The 23,201-nt window shown below is 39.9% G+C and overlaps 1 protein-coding gene across 1 annotated transcript; it reads right to left on the reverse strand.

The window, feature by feature from the left end:
- Positions 1–1,611: 1,611 nt before the first annotated feature.
- Positions 1,612–21,534, reverse strand: Slc5a7 (solute carrier family 5 member 7). The gene is made up of 8 exons (XM_027386685.2): positions 21,357–21,534; positions 18,151–18,264; positions 17,278–17,433; positions 12,482–12,630; positions 10,189–10,332; positions 6,561–6,714; positions 3,806–4,023; positions 1,612–2,241 (listed from the first exon to the last, which is right to left on the reverse strand). The coding sequence occupies exons 1-8, from the start codon at positions 21,532–21,534 to the stop codon at positions 1,612–1,614; spliced, it is 1,743 nt and encodes a 580-aa protein (XP_027242486.1).
- Between the last annotated feature and the right edge of the window lie 1,667 nt (positions 21,535–23,201).

Here is a 23,201-nt window from a genome sequence, read left to right on the forward strand (position 1 = left end):
ACACACCAGATATTAAAAACAATGGCTTCTTCTTGTTAGGACTTGTTTTTCCTTTTTGTTTTCTATTACACTTTGAAATTTAATATATACACTTGTGGGGAACTGTTCAGTCCCTAAAAATGGCTTACATGGAAAAGAGGCCAGGGTAGAGCCTTTACACTTTATAAACTATTCTATTAATGAATGTCCAAAAATGAGTGGGGCTTGTTGTCCAGTCTTTCGGTGAGTTGTTTGGGAACTGCTGGTAATAAATATGCAGAGAGTGCATACTGGTGCAGCATTCACCACCTGCAACATGTGCTAGACAATGGCCTTTCTTTACATTGGGCTCAACTTGGCCTCCAAAACTGACTTGGAAAATAAGCCAAGATATTATATTTGTAAGGTGTGACAACACTTAATATACTAGAGTTGGAGATAGAAATATGTTTTTCCTCCAGGCGGTGGTTGCTCACCCCTTTAATCCCAGCACTGAGGAGGCAGAGGCAGGTGGATCTTTGTGAGTTCGAGTCCAGCCTGGTCTACAGATTGAGTTCCAGGACAGACTCCAAAGCTACAGAGAAAACCAAAAAAAATTATATGTTTTTCCTTTTCCCCCTTTCTTAAGTTTCTTCTTGACTTATTGCTGTAATGCTTCCCAATAACCTTCCATGCTTTGCTTTGGGCAACTTTCTTTGAGCATATGGCAATTATGGACATCCCCAAAGAGCTCAGTGCTTTTTTCCATCCCAACATGGACTCTATTTTCCATCATTGACACATAAAAATCTCACTATTAAATAAATTGTTGTTTGTGTTGCTTGTGCTTAGAATAATATATGGCATCACTGGAAAAACAAAAACAGATTGTGGGGCTGGGAGTTTAGTTCAGAAGGTGAGCCCTTACCCAGCATGTGCAGGGCCCTGCCACAGAGCTCCAGCACCACACAAAAATAAAATCTGAAGCGAGAAAGGGAGGGGAGAGAGGGAGAGTGAGAGAAGAGTAGGGGGAGAGGGAAGGAGAGAGAAAATTGGAGAAGGTGGCAGAGAGAGGGAGGGAAGGATGGAAGGATGGATGAAGAGAGTGTGCATGAGGAAAAGCAAGAAAGGGTAAGAGAGCACACATTGAAAATAGAGCAAATGCCACATTCAGATCATGGAAGAGCAGGTTTCATCCTCGCATGGAGAAAAGTGAACTAGTTAACTCATTACTTAATTTACAGTACTGCCAGTGAGTAAACACACAGCCTACATGTTGTAGTAATTAAACTGGCATCCAGTGCACTAGTCTCCTTCTGATGGGCTCATTAATATATACTTCCTCTTTCCTTGATAGAGATAAGTAATATTTGGCCACTTTCTTTGGCTGGGGTTTATTCATCTTTCTATGCTTAACAAAGCTATTCAAAATTAAAAGTGTTATGATGAGAAATTAAGCTGTTGCTTTCACACTCACTTCCTTCTCACTGTGCAATTGCTACTTTTTCTGAACTCATCCATTATAACTCATTTTATTTCTGCAAAACTTTCCCCCTCTACACATTTATATTTTAATAGGTGTTAGATATGCTCCAAACCTTCTTTCCAGGACTTCCCTACAGCAACTCTCTGTTCTGTACAGTGTAGATGGGGTCATTGTAAGTTATCTTCAGTCCCAGATCCCTCTGGACTGGAATCAACATCAAGGAGGGCCTCTTTATTGGTGAAAGTTGAGCTGAGAGTTAGGCTCTGTCGAGGCTTCACAGGTGCAAGTTCATTTAACTTGATGTTTTCATTTCTGACTAGAATAGTCTTGTCCATGTTCTCTTCACTGTGCCTCGAAACGACAGCATCGAAGACATCTAGCTTTGGAGGCAAGGTTCCACTTTCAAATAGATATTTGGCTAGATAAGAAACACAAATGTTGGTCAAGAATGAGGTAACCATGGAGAGGGTTTTAAAGGGGAATCTCTGATTGTATATACCATTCTTGTCAGTGTAATAACCAGGGTAGAAGATTAGGGGCTGCAAGTATAGATACGGCTCTCCTCCAGTAATTCTCAGGAAAAGTCCAAAAATGTAACCTGCAACAGCCCCATAAGTGTTGGTTCCTTTGATGAAGAGTACACAGAGTAGCTGTGGGAAGATGATGATGTAGACCAGGTCAGAACTCAGGTACCAGAGCCCATACACAGTCTTAGTCAGCAAGGCCATGGCTGTTGCAGATGCTCCAAACACAAATACAGTGATCCTCATGATCCACACAATTTCTTTGTCTGAGGCCTGTGAGAAATCAATGCAGGGTCAACTTTGAAAACACTGTGTTGGCTCTTTAAGTGATGAGCAAAATAAAAGTCCATGCTTTAAAATTGATTTTACACGGTCCCCCATGTCCAAAGCTGATATAACCTATGGACTTGGGTACAAGGGCTTCTTGTACCATATGAATAAAGTGAGGCGTAGATCCTTTCTCTCATTGTAAGGGGATAAGCTGAGATGGGCTAAGAACAGGTGCCATACATAAAATATGGCAAGGTAAGATCTCACCCATGTGAGGCACTGAGAGTATGGATACCATTCAGGCTTGTCTTTGTAGGAGTCCCACCATTTTCAAAGATAGCTTACTTTTTTGGTGCTTTAAACCAGGTGTTTCTCAGGAATTCCCTTGGTAAAACACCAAAGGGCCATTTTTAAAAGTTGCATTTGTTCATGTACAGATGTGTGTGCAAATGCATATGCTATGGTTCATGTGAGGAGGTCAGAGGACAATTTACCAGAATCAGTTCCGACCATATTAGTCCCAGGGATGGAACTTGGGTCACCAACTTTGGTGGCAAGCACATTTTCCCTACTGGGCCATCTCATTGGCTCCAATGGGCTTATTTTGCTGACTCTGATCTAGGAAACCTGGTGAGAAGCCAAGCTTTACATGATAGAGAAAAGCTCTTGACAGGGCTTCATTGTCCTCCAAGGACAGCAGTAGCAAACTGTCCTAGAACCATTTGGCACCAGAAGGAAAATCAAATCGAAAGGCTACTATATGTTGAAGGTATCCTTTGGAATGCAAAGACCACAGCAGTCATTACAAAAATAGTGTGAAGTAGCTCACCATGACTTATGGCTACCAGAAATCTCTAGGATCCTAGCATGTTTAGTGAGATTAAATGCTTTTCTAAACTTTTGGAAGCTGTGTTTTCTTTTACCAGAAAGACAAGAAACTTAGTCTATAGTAACATGGCAGTCTCTTAGGAAATACTTACTAATATGTTACTAATATGTTACTAATACTTATAATATGTTTCCCTTAGTGTGAAAACAAACAACAGCATACACTACTGTGATTCCTTTGCTGGGTAAATGAATTCACTACCTTTCAATATGTGTATTTAACCAATATTAGGGCCAGATTGCAATATACATTCAATATGCACTTGCAGATTGAGTATCCTTTATCTAAAATGTTTGAGAACAGAAGTATTTTATATCCAGACAGGTTTATTTTTGTATTTTGGAATATTTACGTGTTCATAATAAGACACTTGGAAATGAAACTAAGTTTAAAACAGAAATTAATTTACATTTCATATATACCTTGTAGGTATGGCATGGAGGTGATTTTGTAACACTGTGTTTAGTAATTTTGTGAATGAAACCAGGTTTCATAGTATGGGTCCTCCCACTTGGGACATCGTGCTGATTTTGAAAAAGTTTTGGGTCTGGGAACATAACCAAATTTACCATTTCAGCTGATAGAGATTCAATCCATAATAGTACATACATAATAGATAAGCAAATGCAGTGGCAAGGACAAAATAATCATAATGACAGATTAAAGGGCTGGCCTTACATTTTGTCTGAAGGAGAGCTGGTAGATATTCCGAGCAAACATGGAACTCGCTGACAGTATGGAAGAGTCGGCTGAGGACATGACAGCGGCAGAAACAGCCCCAAGTCCAAAGAAGGAGATGTACCCAGGGCAGAGGTACTGCAGAACAATCGGGAGAATCATGTCTCCTTCCTCCTTGGTCTTGGGATCTGGAAACCCATAGGCAGTCTGGTTCCAGTCTGTGGAGCAGAAACAACCATCACAACTGAGAGTCCCTGTGTGGTCCACTGAGGTGGGAAGTCCATATGCTGCTCATGTAAGATGTCCGACATGCCTGGCTCCTGTGAGTATTGATAGCACTCAGGCTTAGCCACACTTTTGGGGCCCTGGAAATCAGATATTCTTTGTCTGCAGTAGTGCATACTTAGAATCACAGACAACAGACTTCCCTAAACAAAACATCTCCTTCAGACCATTTGGAGCTGAGTGGATGCCTAAGTTCATTATGTGAGGTTCAGGGACCAGTGTACACAAAGAGATCATAACCATCCCCCGCACCCTTTCCCTGAAGATATTATAACAACCTCTGAAGATAATGCAACAGCCTTGGAGCTGCATTTGAGTTAGTTTTCTCCTAAGCAATTCTGTCTTGCATAGGCTTTTCTTTAGAAGAAAGTGGGGCAGGTCATGCTAAAGGTAGCCTCTTTTCATTCATGATGCTCAGATTTCTTGGAGGTCTTTGAACTTGGTCTAATAGAATGACTTGAAATGTAAGTAAGTTTGTCTTTGAATACACTGCTTCCACTTTGTTATTTGCATGTGTGTGTGTGTGTGTGTGTGTGTGTGTGTGTGTGTGTGTGTGTGTGTGTGTGTGTGTGCATGTACCCATAGCACTCAAGTGCTACGGCATATGAGTATGAAGGTCAAAAGACAATTTGTTGAAGTCAGTTCACTCCTTCCACCATTGGTTCCAAGGATAGAACTTGGGTTATCAAGTTCAGTGGCAAGTGTCTTTACCCTTGGGCCATCTCACTATCCCTGTGTTGTTTGGTTTGGTTGCAGCCGGTGTTGAAGAAGACAAGGGACCTGGATTTGTACACTTGTACATTAGTTGGCTTCTTTGATATTTGGTGATCTTCCCTGATGTTGTAATGTCAAGACTAAGCAGTAGTGGTTTCCTTGGATGCTGCCATTCCCCCACTTCTGGTTACAGTCATCAATAAAGCCATACCCACTTGCATAAAGCTGCAAGTGAGAGGTTAAGTCACTAGAAATCAGAACCAGGAATGTACACCAAATCCAAGAAAACAGGAAGCTGTTTTCTGGTTTCTGTTACCCTGCTTACACAGTACACACACACACACACACACACACACACACACACACACACACACACAGAGAGAGAGAAATAGAGAGAGAGAGAGAGAGAGAGAGAGAGAGAGAGAGAGAGAGAGAGAGAGAGGAGGAAGCAGTGGGTCCATCTGCCATTGTAAAGCAAACCATATTTTCTTTTTACAGAAGCAGACACTGACGAGACACTTTTCCAATGTTTTTTGTCAGTTATTGTTTTATGTCATATATGAACATGAGAGGGGACGATTATCTACAAATCTTGACTCCTGTTTTAAAAACTAAAATGAAAATAAATTAAAATAATTCAACAAATGGCATTACTTTTGTAATAGACAACAGGGTGGAATGTAAACCCTTTCTAATCTGTTTTAATTATCTCTACTTAGAGAATGCTTCTCAGTATGGATTAATATTACGTATTTTCATCCCACATGCTGAAAGCTGCCTCATAATCACACTTAAAACAGCTGTAACTTAGTTCTGAAGTTCATAAAATGCCCCACTGACCACAGATCTCAGTTTCTGCCATTATGCTTTTATGATCTTATGTTTATACCTCCCATGGGTCTTTGAAACCTCAATCCTCAAGGTGATGTTATTGATATTACGCAGGGAGCTGATTAGGATCCAAAGTAGAACCCTCCTGACCGTGGTCAGTGCCCTTACAGGGAATCTTGCTTCCCCTTTCTACCATGGGAGAAACATGAGAGACAGGAATGATTAAGTTCAAGAAAAATAAAGGGAAGACTTCTGAAACGTTTCATAGATACCAACGGGGAAATAAACATTTCATATTGCTCTTTTTTTGTTGTCTTAGTATTTAGTTTATCTTAACCAATATATGTACTGCTTAGTTTCTGCAGGGAAAGTAAACATCCCTCTTGGTTAGCAAACTATTGCAAATAAAAAGCTAAAATCTAAGTTCATAGTGGTTCATGGAGACCAGGATGAGAGGGGGAGGATTGTCTCTCAAGCCAGTGGCTTGAAATTTCTGCTTTTCTCTGGCTCACTAGGGGGGGAGGGGGGGTCATGTGGTAGGTTTTCAGTGTTCATTTCTACCATTTATAGTTATACTCACCACGGAGGAGCCAAAATGGAATGGTATTTTTAAGTCCTACCCCTTCCTCAGGTTATACTGTGTGAATCGCAATTAATCTCCTGTTTGACAGAATATAGTGGCTAATACACTAAAGTTGGGTGTTTCCAAATGTTTCATCATTGAGTGAGCAACAAAAACCAGGTAGAGGTCATGTAACTAGAATCCCATTTATTGGATGCTATAGCAAAGGCATGGTAGGGTCATGAAGAAAGAATTCGTTTAATGTGGCCGTGTGAACGGGGTGGGATATGAAATACAGAGAACAGCCTTTAGGGGTTTGACACACACTACCTTTCAAAAGTGACAAAGGTGCATGAGGTTTACCTGTGGAAGCTCCAATGGCTCCTATGCATATGGACGGCAGAGCCATCACCAGGCACCCAAAAGCTGCGAGGAAGGACAGCACCTGAGCATAGGTGGCTGAGGATGAAGAGAGAACCCTCTGGAAGTAGGCTTGCCATGGAATTCCACCCAGCATCTGCATGAGAAGCCAGGGATTCAGAGTCAGTCAAACGAAGAAGGAGGCAAATGGAAGGGGTATTTTCCAGGAGCTTTGTAACACTCCATCAATCAATTGTATTTCAAATAGTTTTAGCTGAGTTGTGAAGTATAGAACACACTCCACAGACCACAAATCCCAACTGCTGCAACTGTGTTTGCTGAGTTGTGAAGTTTTGGCTACTTCCATGTTTCTCTGTAAATTCTGGTCTTCTGGGCAAAGGAATCCATATCATTATTGGCTCTGGGTGAATTCATTGTAGCATGAAAATGGAGTCAGCATGACTCTAGTTAGTGTCCTTGTTAATAAAACAAACAAAAGAGTAATAAGAAACTTAAGGGAGGTTGATTGCCTTTTCTATCAAGTAAGCACACAGCAAGAATGTGCTGTCTACGAAGGGCCAGCCCAGACAAAACACAGCCTGCCAGTGCTTCAATCCTGGACTTGATAGGCAGACCATGAAATACAAATTCTGTTGGTTTCAAGCCAGCTTGTCAAAACAGACATTGCATGGCAATGGTGATTTTTTTTTCCTGTCAAAGTTTCTTTGTGAAATAGTCCTGTGATGTTCTGGAAATCACTTTCTAGACCAAGGTGGCCTCAACCTCACAGAGATCTGCCTGCCTCTGCTTTCTGAGTGCTGTTATTAAAGGTGTATGCTAACACCACCCACCTAATGGTGTTAAAAAAATACCACTGGATTCCTTGCATTGTTTCCCTTTGTGGCTACACTATACAGTCTTTTATTTTCCTTAGTTTACCTGTTCTTAGCTGCCTTAAAATTACCCAGAAGTCTTCAGTTTACATTGGGTCAGAAATTCCAACCATCATAATTAAAAAAAAAAAAAACTAATTGAGAGCCTGAAAATATGTGATGAAATCTGAACCATGTAGCCCAATGAATGCCTATAGATGTTAGTTATGACATGGACATGAGAATGGTATGGAAAGACACTGTTTTCACACTCCTCTAGGAGAGTCAATGTATTGTGGTATTTTACTAAGGGGAATGTGCAGAAAGCTCAGACACATTAAAGACAGTATCACAACTTTTGTCTGTATTCATTTTTACAGAATACCTTACTGTTATGTGGTTTTTCAGTTAAATGACATACATGTTAGCACAGAATATGTAAACATTTGGCAAAGGTACATAGGTACACAAGAAGTATGCTTAAAATGGAATGTACAAAGTCAAAAGGATTGGTGGCGTTGAGCTGCAGTATAATTGGCTACAAGACATCTGCATGGAAGCAAAACTGACAAACAATTATTTGGGCTTGTGAGAAAAGGAGATAAGTGGATGCCTACATATCAATCAGGAAAGCCTGCTGATGTGACATCTGAGTTGGTCATGTAGGAAAATGAGAATCCCTTGAAGAGATGCTAATATGAAAAAAGTAAAAACACCATGATACCCAGGCACTGTGGGACCACTGAATACATCACCATGATACCCAGGCAGCTGTCGGACAACTGTATATATGGTATTAATAGAGTTCAGGGCTCAGAGTAGTGGTCAGAGAGAAGCTTGGAAGATTACTGACTTTCCCCTGAACTATTGACCCTTCTCCTATTGTCAGACAGGTGGAAAGTTGGTATTCAGTAAGTAGTATACAAATGAGAGAATAGATGAAGGAGCTTGCTATGCCACCTTGGGTGTTTCTTTCAGGGTTTTAACTCTGGTGTGGCTGTCTTATTTGTCTTTACTTAGTCTTGCCAAGCACAGTTCCTGATATACTGAATCTAGAGTAATTTTCCTTCCACTAGTCACACATATTTAAAAGTAAAAAGTTAAAAATAAATTCCAAAATCCATAATTCCATTGCTTAAATCTATATTCTTCCAAAAAACATTTTTCTTTCTTTTTAAACCTATACATTAGTATGTCATTAGTAGCCCCCAAGTCCATGAGTGATATGAATTTATGCACTTTTAGGAACATAACAATCTTGAAAACTCATAGTTTCTAAGTAAAGTAAAATCTAGCTGTGTTTTCAAAGAGACAAATTTTACACTGAAAACCTGACTCTAATTTGATGGTATTTGGAACTGAATTGAGCTTTGGGGGACATAATCAGATGGTAAGAGTAGAATTATTCCAAAAAGGATTGGTGACCTCTGAATTATATACTTATTCTTTACATCATGAGCAGGGAGCACAGTGAGAAGTTAGCAGGCCAGAACTTGGGGAGAACCTTTGACAGAACCCACCTGGTGCCCTGACCTCAGACTCTACTGCTAGAATCTTGGAACATAAAGCTCTGTAAGTGGTACTTTGTTGTGGTAGTCCTATTAATGAAGATAGAGGGCAATTTGGAAAATGAGTGTGTAAGATTGACAATAGGGAAACCAAGGTAAGGAGGCTTCAGGTCTAGTGTAGAGCCAGTTGGGGATGGTGGAACTGAGAAAAACCTCTAGGGCCACTGGCAGTATTTAGGAATCATGTTAAAATAGATGTGTGGAAAATAATCTGAAGACCAAAGACCATCAGTGCTGCAATGCAGACCTGATTTCTATGGTTTCTCCTTCCACTCAACAAGAGATATTTGATTTCTACTTGTCCAACATTTGGGATCACAAGTCTGGCTAAAGAACTGGATATAATGTTTTATTTTACAGATGTGTTTTATGAGGACTTCAATGAGGTTGGGGTGGGGGGAGAAGACCATGCCATTCCGATGTAATTCCTAGCACAGACACAAGGTTGACAGTCAACAAGTTGCCTGCCTCTGCCTTTCATCATCTCCACATAACTATAAACACACTGGAAGGCAGGTGCCGTTTCACAACTAATTTTTTATATACATAATTATAAAGTATCCTGGGAAAAGGAAAGCCAAGGGATTTCTTCGTAATCCTTATGAGAGAAGCCACTATTTGAAGCATGCTTTTCCCCAACTTTTCCTGCCTCTTACTGGGAAATTCTTTATTGGGAGAGACAAATGCAGTTTGAGTGTTGAGGAATTGTTGATATTCAGTAAAGTGTCACACACACACAAACTCATAAAATATTGCCCATCCTCTAATGAGGAAACAAAAATAACCAATTTTCCCTTCACTATACTACAAGAAATAGCAAATTTCTTGCCTCAAAATCAGGTGCAATGTTTATTTTCATATAGAATCTCTTTAGTTAGCAGAATCATAAAATCTGGTTGGGTTTGCATGGTTCTTCCCGCTTCCTCGACCAGAGATCTGCCACTATTTCCTCTATGCCATTCTCTAACAGGACTGTCACACCAGGGTTTTAAGTCACCTCTACCTTTTCAGCACTCTTCCTTTAGAACCATTCACTAATAATGTTTCCCACCTTGCCTCATGCACTGAGGGCTTAGACATGTGGCCTTCCAAGATAGAAGTCAATTCAGATATGACCATGAACCAGCAGGTGAAGCTCTAAACAAAATTTGAAATCTTAGGCCACATTTCTCATATAACAGTGTGACTTACCAACAGCAGAAAATTATCAAGCCAGGTGTAGACTTCGATTGGTTCAATGGTTCCGAGCCAGGGACTCTGGTATTTGGCATGCACAGCTGTGAATCCGATGTCGGTGACTGCAGGATGTGACAGGGCAAAGGGGACACTGATCCACTAGAACAAAGAGTGACATTGGGGCATTGGCTATGAGCTTAACTGACCAGGATATGCATGTTCCTAGTTCATCTTTCTCAGAGCTGGCACAGCTTGATAGATGCTCCTTCTGAGACAGACAAGGGCCTCAAATTATGCTGTCTATAGGATGCCATGAAGCATGGACTTAGAAAACAATGAAGACACACATTGACCACTTATGTGTTTGACTATGTTGGCTCATATATACCATAGAAGCAGTCAGCTGAACCTTTGGGGAAGGAAATGATGTTTAGTAAGAACAGGGTGGCAGAGTCAGCCGCCTCTCTGTTAGAACAGGGAAGAGGAGTCAAAAGGGAAAACTAACAAATCAAATGTTCAGTTTCAGATCTCCAAGAATGATTGCAAAACCCACAGAATTACAGAGTCTTAGAAGGTATGGTTAAAGTATAGATTGATTATGTATGTGTGTATAGGAACTAAAGCTGGGAAAATAAACTATATTTAGACAGCCAATTCTATAGTACTTTAATTAAGAAGCCCATAATTATGTAGTATTCCTTACTGAATAACACACACACACACACACACACACACACACACACACACACACACACACACACACACTCTAATTTAATCTAGGAATAAAAAGACGAGTTGACCCCCATAACTTATCCACTTAGTTATGTTTTATGGCCAAAAATTTCTAACATATATCCATACATAGGTTTGCCATTCCATTCCTACAGCAACACACTTGAAACATGAGTCTGTATGTCGTAAGTTCTGATCTCATGCAAAGCAATGCATCATTGGTAGACAGCTCTCCCCTGGGTTTGGGCTTCTTGGGATAACAAGTGCATCAATTATGAGGGCTGTCATTGCCATACTGACCTCACCTCTGACACTCCTGAGAACTGCTTTTGTGTTCTCTGCTTCCTTTATGGATGGCTATGATGATGTTGGGTAAAAAACAGAATTCTGTACAACCACTTAAGTTTGGGCAATTTAAAAATAAAAAGTGCGGATTTCTGAGCAAATGAAATACTCTTAAATTTAATTTTAAAAGGTTTAAATGACATTTTATAACACAAACAGTGTCTAGGAGAAGAATGGGAAATGCAGGTTTTGTGACTATATGGGAATTAACATTTAAAGTTTGCAGTTAATGGATTACTCTGGGATATTATTACTGATGATATAAAGTTACAATAAGAAGTTATGAGAGTAATTTTCTCATTTTCAAACATGCACGGTAAAAATCTAAATTAGTCAGTAGAGATTTTTATTATAAGAAAAGTAAATAACCGAAGAAAATCAAAGCTATTTTGATCCTGCCTGGGAAGATGAGTATGTGCTTTCTCTGTTGACATGATGCTTGCATTTAAATGAGACTGCACATGGACCCATGTCAGCCCATGACACGGAATGGACACACATTTCCATTTATGCTTCTTTTATATGAACTGGGTGCTGTATCCTGCCATAAATGCAATTGTTATTTTGCATTTTAAGGCTTGAGGATGCAAAGTGTCAAAAGTAGGCTAGGAGGTTTTGAACATGCCAAAAGTGCTTTCACTTTCATCCTAATACTACTCATGCTTCATGGTGACAGTATTCTTTACTCAATAAGACATGCATGTGATCTAATCTACCTGGGAATAACAAAGAGTAAATCTTGCTAATCACTTATGTAAGTAAGCCCCTCATCTTTAGATTCCTGTCATAGTTTCTATGTTCTGTCAGTCACCCTGTAGTAACTAACAGAAGACAAGGAGACGTATTTCCCCCACATTGCCACTGAATTAATTTTGCTTAGGAGATGACAGTGTTGCCGCTGAATAGTAAAGAGGGTTACAAGTAATTGTGATCCAAACTAATAGTGGTGGGAGGCAGGACCCAGATATCTGTAGGAGTTAGAGTTAGGGCATACTTTTCTGTCAAACACTATCAAAAATAACCAGGGCTTGTGATTTAGCCAGTTCATAGAAAAATTAGTATTTTAAGTAGTATTAAATCTACAATATTTTTCATGATGGAAAATCATATATCCACTGATGTTTTCTGAGTTACAATAAATATTTTTAGAAGGATAAGGCAGGGAGGGAGGGGAGAAATGAGGGAGGAAGGAAAGGAAGGAGGCGATAAAAGATGAGGTGGTGTCACCTACCAGTCCTATAAAAATGCAGAAGAGTTGTACAACGTCAGTATATGCCACAGAGTAGAGCCCGCCCACGAGGGTATAAAGAATGGCAATGAGTGCAGAGACAATGACCGATGCGTTCACATCCACGTCTATTATCACGCTGATGGTGGCTCCTAGAAGAAAATGAGCAGGCAGCTCAGTGGTGAAGGTACACTTCTGCTTCCAAAGTGAAGTCATAGCAGATATGTCCCAGGTGCTTGTAAGGTGTACGGGACAATAACATGGAAAAGAACTATTGTGTTAGAAATTTTATGTCTTAGTAAATGAAGTATCTCTTTACATAGATCAGGTATAAAAAATTCTTGTTGTTGCTGTTTGGCTGGTTAACCTAAGTAAGACATATCTAAAATGCATGACAACAGAACAACCAGAAATATGGATGAATACAACCCCATTCTCAGAACTTTGTAATGCTTTGACTATATGAAATTCTGACTTAATCAAACGTGTACAACAGAATTCTTTTCATCCATAAGAAGTTTTTCTGAGAGGCATGAACACCCATTTCTATAATTTACAATGAATATTTATTTCTGTTTTTGCCTTCTGCTAGCCCACAATAATGAACAAACCCTTCAAGATACCAAAGAACTGAGTCAGATTTATAGGAGAAAATAATAAAATTGGTAAATGGCATTATCATCTTCTTTTCTCTCTCGAAGTCTCCAGAGGTATTTTTAAATTGTTTAGTTGGTAAATGTGTGGCTTCTACCCAGAACATACTGAACAATCTTGGTTCTGGAAAAAATCATAGTTTTGGGACTGGAGAGATGGGTCAGGGGGGTAAGAACACAGATTGATCTTGCAGAGGATCCTGATTCAGTTCACAGCACCCAAATGGTGGCTTACAACCATCCATAACTCCAGGTCCAGGAGATCGGACATCCTCTTCCGACCTCCATCAGCACCAGGCACACCATGCACAAACATACATGGAGGCAAAATATTCAAACACACAAAATAAGCAACTCTAAAGTAAAAAAAGGAGAAAATTATACTTTTAGTATCTTCCATCTTCAATATTTTTGTTTTCTTGCTTTATGGCATTGTTTGTTGCCTGTCTTTCCACTGAGAATTTTATGAATGGGCAGTTTGGAACACTGCTGTCTCTTTCTACTCCTTAACAGGCATTCATGGTGTATACCACCTACCAGGGAGAAACATTTATTATGTAAAGGGCAACTCACATTGTTCTAAAACAGCAATATAAAACATTTTTTGCTTTGACTATGTTAATAGGATACTTTCCTTGAATAGAAAGAGCAATATAATAAAGAGCTATGATTTACATAGAAAAGAGGCCAATTATTGGTGCTTTTAATAAATGGTAGAGTTACTGTGTGGACCTTTAATAGGGTATTTTTTTTTCTTTTTCTGAGGCTTGTTTTTCATGTTGGAATTTTAATTGCAAATCTTTTGTTATTTTGTTTTTTGGCAAAGTTTTCTGCTTTCATAACATTTCCAAGTTATAATGCCATGAATTATAAGCAATTTAATCACTGGCAAACTTCATAGCTCTAGTCTTTGGAGATGTTACATTGGTGGCAATTCTGTGTTTTTAGAAAAGTCACCTGCCTTTCTATCACAATTACATCTGGGTTCAATTCTTTTACGAAAATACTTTTTACATTATTACATTAATTGTAGTGAGGAAAAACTGCATCTCCCGACCTGCTGGTGTGAAGTTATGAAGCAAATCATTGAAATTAGTTACTAGAAATATAAGCACACATTCCATTCAAGCAACCTAAGGTTCCTGGCTAAAAATGATAATCAGACTTAGCCTGACAGCACTAGGCTGGTATTAACTGATACCGACTGGAGTTAATTGGTATCACAGTGCAGCATGACTCAGCAATTTGATGTCAAGTGAGAGGACACAATTAGCAAGGAAGATGTAGTAGAAGCCACAGGTTCCAGAGAACTTTCAGGATGTCACTGTTCCCCATTAGTGACTGCTGGAATGTATCGAGGCAACAAGTCTTGTTTAATACAGGGGACAAAACATGAGACGGATAAATGTTTTGGTCATGTCTGGAAGAGGTTATTCAGGAAAGAAAATCAAGAGAAGACCAGATGAAGAAGTGATGGTGCAGATAAACCTGTGACAGCAACCATCCTTGAGGGGATGAAGCTGCTCCCATCCGGAATGCACAGTGAGAATGATGTCTTTTGTGGCTGTGTTACCTTAAATCAATGTTTGTTGTAAATACAGAGAAAAGATTCTCCTATGCTTTCATTTCCCATTCTCATTCATGCTGAGGTGAAAATGAATACAGGTAGAGTTTATACTTCTTCTTTCGTGTTCCAAGATTATTTATTATAATCACTACTTTTGAAATACACCCAACAATTATACTTAAAGAATAACGGCAATGAATTTTATAGTACACATGTGCTGCTAGAGCATAGATTTCTACTGAGGGCAGTAGTGTGTGTGTGTGTGTGTGTGTGTGTGTGTGTGTGTGTGTGTGTAGTTGTTGATTATAGTGTATGTGTATGTGTGTTACTTCATATCTGTGTATATGTGTATATACCCAGAGACTGTTAACATGTTTTCATATACCTGAAATACATATACAGACATAGACAAATATCAGCAGTAGTAATTATGTCATTATGTTGAAGTACAGAGTTTATCTGCTGTGTTTTGCATTTGTAAAATGCCATAGAAACTTCAGCTCATTAATTCTATTCACCTTTCAGGATTATTATTCGGAACTTTATTCAGCCAGAGCAAGCATTTTGTATTCTGTTGTTCATCCCACTCCTTTCTGTCATACCTCAGCAGGTTGTCTGTTCTTAAACCTGAAATTTCTAAGTGTCAAACCCAGTGGGAAACAAACTACCCTTGTTTCTCAGCTAATGAAAGTGAGGTTAGGAGAGACTGTTCTTTGTATACATTATGTCATTAGGCTTTAAGTTGAGAACTGTTGTCTAGCACAGGTGAGTGCTATTTTTTACTGAGTTATTGGTGTATTTTGTGAACTAACAAATAATCTTTTTTTATCTTACTATCATTTCTTTCCTTCCATAGTTAGCAACCAAGACCATGACCTTAGGTTGTAGGGAGACAAAGTTGATGCGAACTAACCTCAGATGTACAGAGGCTACATAAGATAATACTGGAACCAGGAGACAAACTCACAGTCTGTCAAACATAACACAGAAGGCCATTCCGTTTTCTCTAACCACCTAGCACCTGGCTCTAGACTTAAGCCTTGCCCTTTCACTTGGAGAAGAGATGGGGAACCCTGTGTAGCAGAGTGCCTGGATGTGGCCACCTGTCCCATTGAAGAGGGCTGTGGGGGTCCAGCTCCTCATCCGTTCACTAGCTCCACACTCGGTGGCCTGAGACATGCCTGCCTTGGATCTGAAGGCAGTGGACTGAGACTGAAGATCTTCCATAGTCCCACTGAAAATATTGGAGATGAGTCCAAAGCCCTGACAACTGGATTTGTAAAGTGTCAGAGGCAAGACAGAAGGGTCACATTCTGGAGGGGAAATACACAGGGGCATAAGGAGAAGAGAAAGCAAAGGCTCTGTCATGTCTACAGATCCTGTTTAGAGTTTTGGTTTTAAAAGAAAAGAGAGCCATGAGGCCTGAATTTAGAAAGAGTTGGCTACCAAAGGAGGGCAGACCTGCAAGCAGACAGACCTCTGCACTGGCTCCTGTGAGGAAGGTGTTACTGAGGCAAGGAAGAGGGAGCGGTGAACAGAGGCTAGGGGGGTGATTGACAGCCAAGAGGGGGACTGAACAGCTAAGAATGGTCCTTGAGCTGAGGTAAGACTGGCAGAATGCAAGTGATACAGCACACAGCTTCTCCAGGGCTTGCATCTCCAGTTCCCTCAACAGCTTTAGGCTGTTCGTATTTCAGCACCTGGCTAAGGTTGTTTCACCTCTAAATCTGCATTTCCAAGAGTAGACTGGAGTGAAAAGAAGCTGGGGACTGGAAACTTTTCATAAGTTAACTAAAACAAAACAAAACAAAAGCCACTTAAACTCATGAGAGAATCCTTGCTGTGTTCTATTATCCTCAGTTTTACCATTAATTGCCCATAGTATTTTCCTTTCACTTAATTGACATGTCAAGTTAGATGGCTTTGCCTGGATGCCCTGTCTATTCTGTTCACAGGCTGTGAGGTCCCACGTCTCTACAAATGTTACTTATTCTTAGGACTCACACATAGCTTTATACTTGTTCTTAATAGGACATACCTTACATAACAATATTACTAATTTAAAAAAATATTCAAGGAGTTTAGTTTTGACTATGTTTATCAATTTTAGCATGGCAGCCATTAGAAGGGAAAACAGGAAGAGATAAAATGTGCTCACAGAAGTAAAAACAGGTACCGGGTGGGGGGGGATGTCAAAATTAATTTATTTAAGACCAAGGATTCCCCTTAAATTTTTAAATTTCCTCATGGACAGTTTTAAAGTTCTGATGGAAGCTGTACCTTTTGGCAGTGCTTAATTAATTTAATTAAATTGCACCCATTTGTGTTCTAAATCATAAATATCCTATAAAAGCAACTTTATTGCTTATGGCCACACTGTAACGATGTATGTGATTCAGCCTCAAAACAAATGAGGCTGAGATTAGATTTCAGCACCTCTTCAGCCATACTTTGCTAAGTATAGAAATTTTATGGAGATCTTATAGGAATAATTATGGATCCGGACAGGGTTTAAAGTTTTTTAAGAGGCCAAACCCCTATGTTCAGGAACTGGAGACTCAGTAGATCCATCTTCTTACCTAACGCAGAGAAAATTGCTGCAGCCCAGAACATCTCTCCCATCAGTGCAGGGATGAACAGCAGGCCACCCATGCGCTTTCCATAGATCTGTTGAAATGGGTCTAACATGGTCACATAGCCCTTGGAACGCATAGGTTTTGCAAAGAACAGACCACCTAAAACAAATCAAACAAGTGCTTGATGAGAACAAAGGCATGATGCGTACTTTTTACTATGTATCTGCTTCCCGCTAAGAAAATGAATTTTTAAGATATCTTTATGCACTAAGAAACCTGTTTCACATGTCCTATGAATAGATTACCAAGAAATATTTAGCAACCTAATGTAAATTCCTTAGTACATCTAACAGTTCCGTGTCCAATGGGCAACTGGATGACATAAAAGAAGCATGTGAATTGAAAGACACGGACCAGGTCCATGTGCATTAAAAGACTTTGAGGCATTTGTGTCCCACAAGCCAACATTTAGACACTTTGAGTCAGCATAAACTCCAATAAAAACATTTTGTGTAGCAAAATGAGCAACTCTCTTATATAATATTCAAACTTTTAGTAGTTTGACTTACCAAAAGGAACAAAGGGACAACAGAGTTGATCAGGTTTTAATGATATATCCATACTATTTTTGAAAGAAATAAATCACAGTTGTTTAAGAAATTCTGTTCTAGTTGGCCACAGGATAAAAGAGGTTTTTACACAGTTCGTAATCAGGAGATTAACAATCTTAGCATTGGTGGTGTTCTGCTACATAACAATTTCTGGTAATTGCTACTTAGAAATTTTCTCCACAATAATTGTTCATGTCATTTGACTTGTTATTTACACTTTATGCTGAGCACTGAATGAGTCACTGGGATCTCAACACCCACTTACCTAAAATCAGACTCAGAGAATATCCAATGGGTGCCTGAGCCCATGCTAGACCACAGCCTGGTCCATAAACTGCTTCAGCTGTCCCATTGATGTAACCTCCTCCAACCCAGGTGGCTGGAATAGAACAAAGAGTAGGGTTATAGTGCTCTCTTCACCTGCTATGCCCTGGGCCTAGCACAGTGGCCACTGACTTCATGTGGTCATATAGGCTCTGCAATGCAATATTCTGTTAGATATATATTTTTCAGGTTTATAAATCTTCTGTAGCACAATTACTGAATGAAAGCACGAAAAGAACCAAAATGCAGGCCAAGACTGACTGACAAGCTACAAATTCTCCTAACAAATCTGACTCTTCATTTTTCAATATAATATTATATTAATTCTTCCAGAATTTCACATAATGAATTTTTATCATTTTCGGCACCAATACTTTCCCCCTAAGGCCTGCTAGCCCATAATACTTTATTCTTATTGGAAAAATCAAAGTCATCAGAACTCTAATATGTTGTAGTTTCTGTACTTCTAAGAGTATAACAGAAAGATTCAAAGTGATCCCTGTGCACAATGTATGTGGGATGATGAAGGTCCCAGGCTCTTAATACTCTTATCAGACAGGAGACTGAAACATTCCATTAAGAATGTAACATAAAAGAAAACATCTCTATGTATAGTAATCTTGCCTATACCACTGAGATGTGATTGGCTGTTTTCATGCCAGAATTTATCCCCCTTTTAATCCAATAGGCAAAAAATCTCAGTGAATTGAGATTAACTCTCTCTCTCTCTCTCTCTCTCTCTCTATATATATATATATATATATATATATATATATATGTGTGTGTGTGTGTGTGTGTGTGTGTGTAAAACAACAACTGAAGAAAAAAGGAGCCATGAATTTCAAAGAGAACAAAGAGGGATACATGGGAATGTTTGGAGTGAGGAAAGTGAAGGGAGAAAAGATATAATTATACAATTGTATTATAATCTCATAAATAAAAAAATAATTATTAACTTGAGAAGCCTTTCCTTTTTAGAAATTTGGGGCAGAGTTACCGTGAAATTTAGGTACTAAACCCTGAAGACAGCAGGAAATGTGTAGCAGCCACTCCGATCTTCACACAAGCTTCCACACTTGGAGTGCAGGCAACTAAACACTGCCATTCACTGATTTTCTCATTCTAGATCCTGTTGAAATTTTAGAGTTTTTCTTCTCTACCAGGCACATGGAGTATGTAACAAGGATCAGGAGAAATTTATGCTTACGAGAGTCAGAACCTGAGATTTCATCTTCTACTTAAGATGGCTGAAACCAATAACATGCCAGCCATACCTTGGCACAGAATGAAAATGGCTCCAAGATCTTAGGAGCACAAAGCTTCTTAGCAATTACTTTTCACTGCATGGCTTTGCAATCCCTCATCCAAAAATCAAATCTGTGCCTGAGCAATTGCACTTATTATGATATAGAACTGAAAAACATGGTCACTTACCATGATTAAAAACAGTCTTCCCCATTTGTTATTGAGTTAGACCTTTCTGGGCCACAATTTGGTTCCCACATTTACATATATTTGTGTCAAATAACAAGTAAGAACATACATTCTTTTAAGCTATACATTTTAAAGGAATCTATATTTCACTCTCTATTTCTTATGAAATGCATATAATCAGCCTTAAACTAGTGAGGCTCAAATAATATGGTTCAGATTTGAAAAGAATGGTCATATTGACTAAGGGTCTTCTGAGCTTGAAGAAAGAATTGTTAACGCATCAGCTAGACTATGATAACACTTTACAAGAAATGGCCTCATTTGACCATTTTTAATATTCTTTCATTCTGTCATATTTTAAAAAAATCTGCATGTGATGAAAGAACAAATCCTGGAAAAATGTATGACTATATGAAATAGATTATTATAAAGTAGTAGAATATTCTAGTAATCATAGATGACTAAAATGCTTGGACATTCAACAGCACTTTATTCTTATGATTTTGTTTTCTGAAACAAAGCGCTTTTTTAAAGAGACAGAGTATACTAGTGAGAGAACTGCACACAGCACAGCATGGAGGGATCCTGAGTGTGATCAGCCAGACTTGGCCCTGATCTTAGCTAATTAATCAACTCAGAAGACTCCCTTAATTCTGCAGCCCTTTCACAGCACCCACTGTAAAGAGCACATGAATCCATCTATAGTTGGTAAGTGAACTGTAGATTTCAGACAGCCAAAATGAAGGCATTCAGAAGATGGTGACTGCCTTCATGGGATAGTTAGGTCCCTAGCTGACACACAGTGTGAACTGTCTTTACATAGCACTTCTGCACAGAAAGGGATATTTCATTTGGATATGATTTACAGGAAGATTTTTTTTTTCTCATGAGATGTCAAGAGTTCCAACTAGAGCAGATTGTTGCAGGTGTTAAATATTCACTAAGCAAGGCTCAGACATAAGTGTTGGCAATCCTTTACAAGACACAGGTTTATATTGTTTTCACAATTATTTTCAATGATCAAGATAAATATGAAAAACCAAAGAAATCACTCTAAGATCAAAGAAAGAAAGATGAAGGGCCTCTCCTAACACAAAGAAAATTATAAAGGAAGAGAAATGCAGATGCTGGGCTGGGGATTTCTTTGAGGACACACCCTGACTTTCTTCCTTTTGGTATCAAGATCCTGGAAATCTTACTTTTAGTGTTGTAGATTGCTTCCTTTAAGGAAAAATAGTTATTAAGTGAGAAGGTAGGCTTCTAACTGGCATTAATTAGACTGGAATTTTAGTGTTTCCAAAATGATTTATTCAAGCTAAAAATCACAAGTAGTTAGTATTCACTTGTCATTTAAGGGAACTCAGTCATAACCTCATGCTTGTATTAATGGATGCATTGAGACACCATGTCATTAAATCACACATTCACAACTTGAAAGACTATGACTCTGCATTCCTACACCCCTTTGTTTTACCACTAGCCAGGCAAAAGAGACTGACTGTAGTTGCTTTGCTAATATTTTGTCCAGTGATTTATTGTAAATTCATTTTTGTCAAGTAGTACTGAGATTAAACCTTGTTCTTTTAAATTAAATATGAAATTATTTTAAAATACATAAGCAGTGGGCTGAAAGAACTCCAAAGGACAAAAACAATGTTTGCTTTCTCACTCAGAACACAAACCAGCATGAGAAGGAAGCATGGGAACACCTACCTGTCATGGTAAAACCACCAACCAACAAACCAATGTCTCGACCCCCGACTATAATGGCTTCGCTGCGCTCTTCTGCATTGCCGCTGTTTTTGGTTTTCCAGGCAGCCCATATTCCAACCAGAAATATAAGGAGGTAGAACAGGATGATAGCTACCAGTCCTTCTACATGGAAAGACATTTTTTTTTTTTTTAAGGTAGCGTGCAGATCCTTCCACAGTGGGCTACTTCATCAAGCCTTCTGTAAAAATACAGCAATGCATTATTAAGCAGCCAAGTGCTATGCCTACACACGCTGCCAAGAATAAGCAGCTGGCTCCAGACATCCCTTAAAAAAAATAAATAAAAAGCTTGCATTGAAATTCCCTGAAACTAGTCATGGCCAACAAGTGTCCACTACACTGGTCTGCCTCTCCTTAACAAGTTAATGCTTTGAATTTTGAAGAAACAGAAAAAAAAGGAGTGAACACAAATACAATTATAATAATTTTTGTATTTTATAAATTCTTTCAAGTTTAAATTAAGTATGATTTGTATTATAACTAAGTTCTTCTGTCAAGAGATCGTTTGCAATGATTATGCCTGTATTTGCCCTTTGAAACTAAGTCGATATTTCATAACTGTTTATTAATTTAAGTGTATCCTAAAGGAATACTCCAAGAACATGAGTGTGTGTGTGTGTGTGTGTGTGTGTGTGTGACTGTGTGTGTGTGTGTGTGTGTGTGTGTGTGTGTGTTCACTATTCACTGTCTACTTATCCTTTCAGAGGACTTGAGGAAACAGGTCCAAAAGTAACCCGATATACCGGCGGGCAGGGAGGGGTAGGAAAATCCATTTTAAATGCATCAGTTCTGGTTTAATTTACTGTGACAACTAAGTATGTTTTCGCTGTTTAAATGAATGACCCTCGACCCTCTCAATCTTCCTTTGTCCTTAGTTCCTATCATGTCCCCACCCGTCGCCTTGTAGCCTCTATGAGAAAAGGATTTTAAGTAAGGCAATGTGTAAACCCCAGCTACAGATACGAAGAGCGAAAGGACGAGGACTGGTGTCAAGTTCTGAATGAATGCTTCACCGTACGGAATTCTTGTTCTTTCCTGCCGCACACTACCTGGGCTATTTCCTGCACCCAGTTCACACGCTTTTAAGTTTCTGTGGGAGTCTGAGCTTTGAAAGTGGATGGTGAGGCGCTGGGTGCAAGCACTCACCTCGGGGATGCCAGGGAGCTCTGGGGCTCCCGGGACCCGGTGGGCCCCGCCTTTGTGAGCGCAGAGCCACCAAATTCCCCCTCCGCCCAAGCTCCCTGGCCCTCAGCTGCCCCGGCTCCCTTGTGCCCTGGGTCTCCGGAACCTAGAGATTGCAGCCGCTGGCACCCAAGAGCCACAAGTGCTTTTCAGCTGTGCGGAGGGTGCATCCCCACCAGGCAGAGTCCGTCCCTCCTCCCAGCCTCCCCGAGGGCGCGGCCACAGCTCCCTTTCTGGGCTCTTACCTGGGCGTCACCCCGAGCTGTTCTGGGGGTCCGAGCGTCCCCCGATCCTGCGGCTGTGAGGGGCAGCGAGAGGGGGAGGCGCGGGGGTGAGTGGAGGAGCTCGGTGGGGAGCCCGCTGAGGGCTGCAAGGGGCAAGGCGATCGATTGGGATATTGGGAAAAGTCTCTTTATAAGGGCGGCGGGCGGGAGCGATCGTCAGAGCTCTGGAGACGGACGTCAGAGCAAAGCGGTGCTGGGCGGGAGCTGCAGGACGGTGCCCTAGCGTGGCGCCCGGTACAAGGGAGAAGCCGGGCTCAGAGCCAGCACTTGCCCAAATCCATGTTCCCATCCTAAGTCACCTGCTCCCTTAGAATACAGAG

This window comes from Cricetulus griseus (genome assembly GCF_003668045.3).
Source record: "Cricetulus griseus strain 17A/GY chromosome 1 unlocalized genomic scaffold, alternate assembly CriGri-PICRH-1.0 chr1_1, whole genome shotgun sequence".
Classification (NCBI taxonomy): domain Eukaryota; kingdom Metazoa; phylum Chordata; class Mammalia; order Rodentia; family Cricetidae; genus Cricetulus; species Cricetulus griseus.

Bases quoted from the DNA above. Each gene is read 5' to 3' on its own strand.
- Slc5a7 (XM_027386685.2), bottom strand. From the start codon at position 21,534: ATGTCTTTCCATGTAGAAGGACTGGTAGCTATCATCCTGTTCTACCTC. The intron at 17,434-18,150 runs GTAAGTGGGTGT...GATTTGTTTTAG, and splicing joins TTCTCTGAGTCTGATTTTAG to GTGGTCTGTTCTTTGCAAAA. The intron at 6,715-10,188 runs GTAAGTCACACT...CTTCTCATGCAG, and splicing joins TTGATAATTTTCTGCTGTTG to ATGCTGGGTGGAATTCCATG.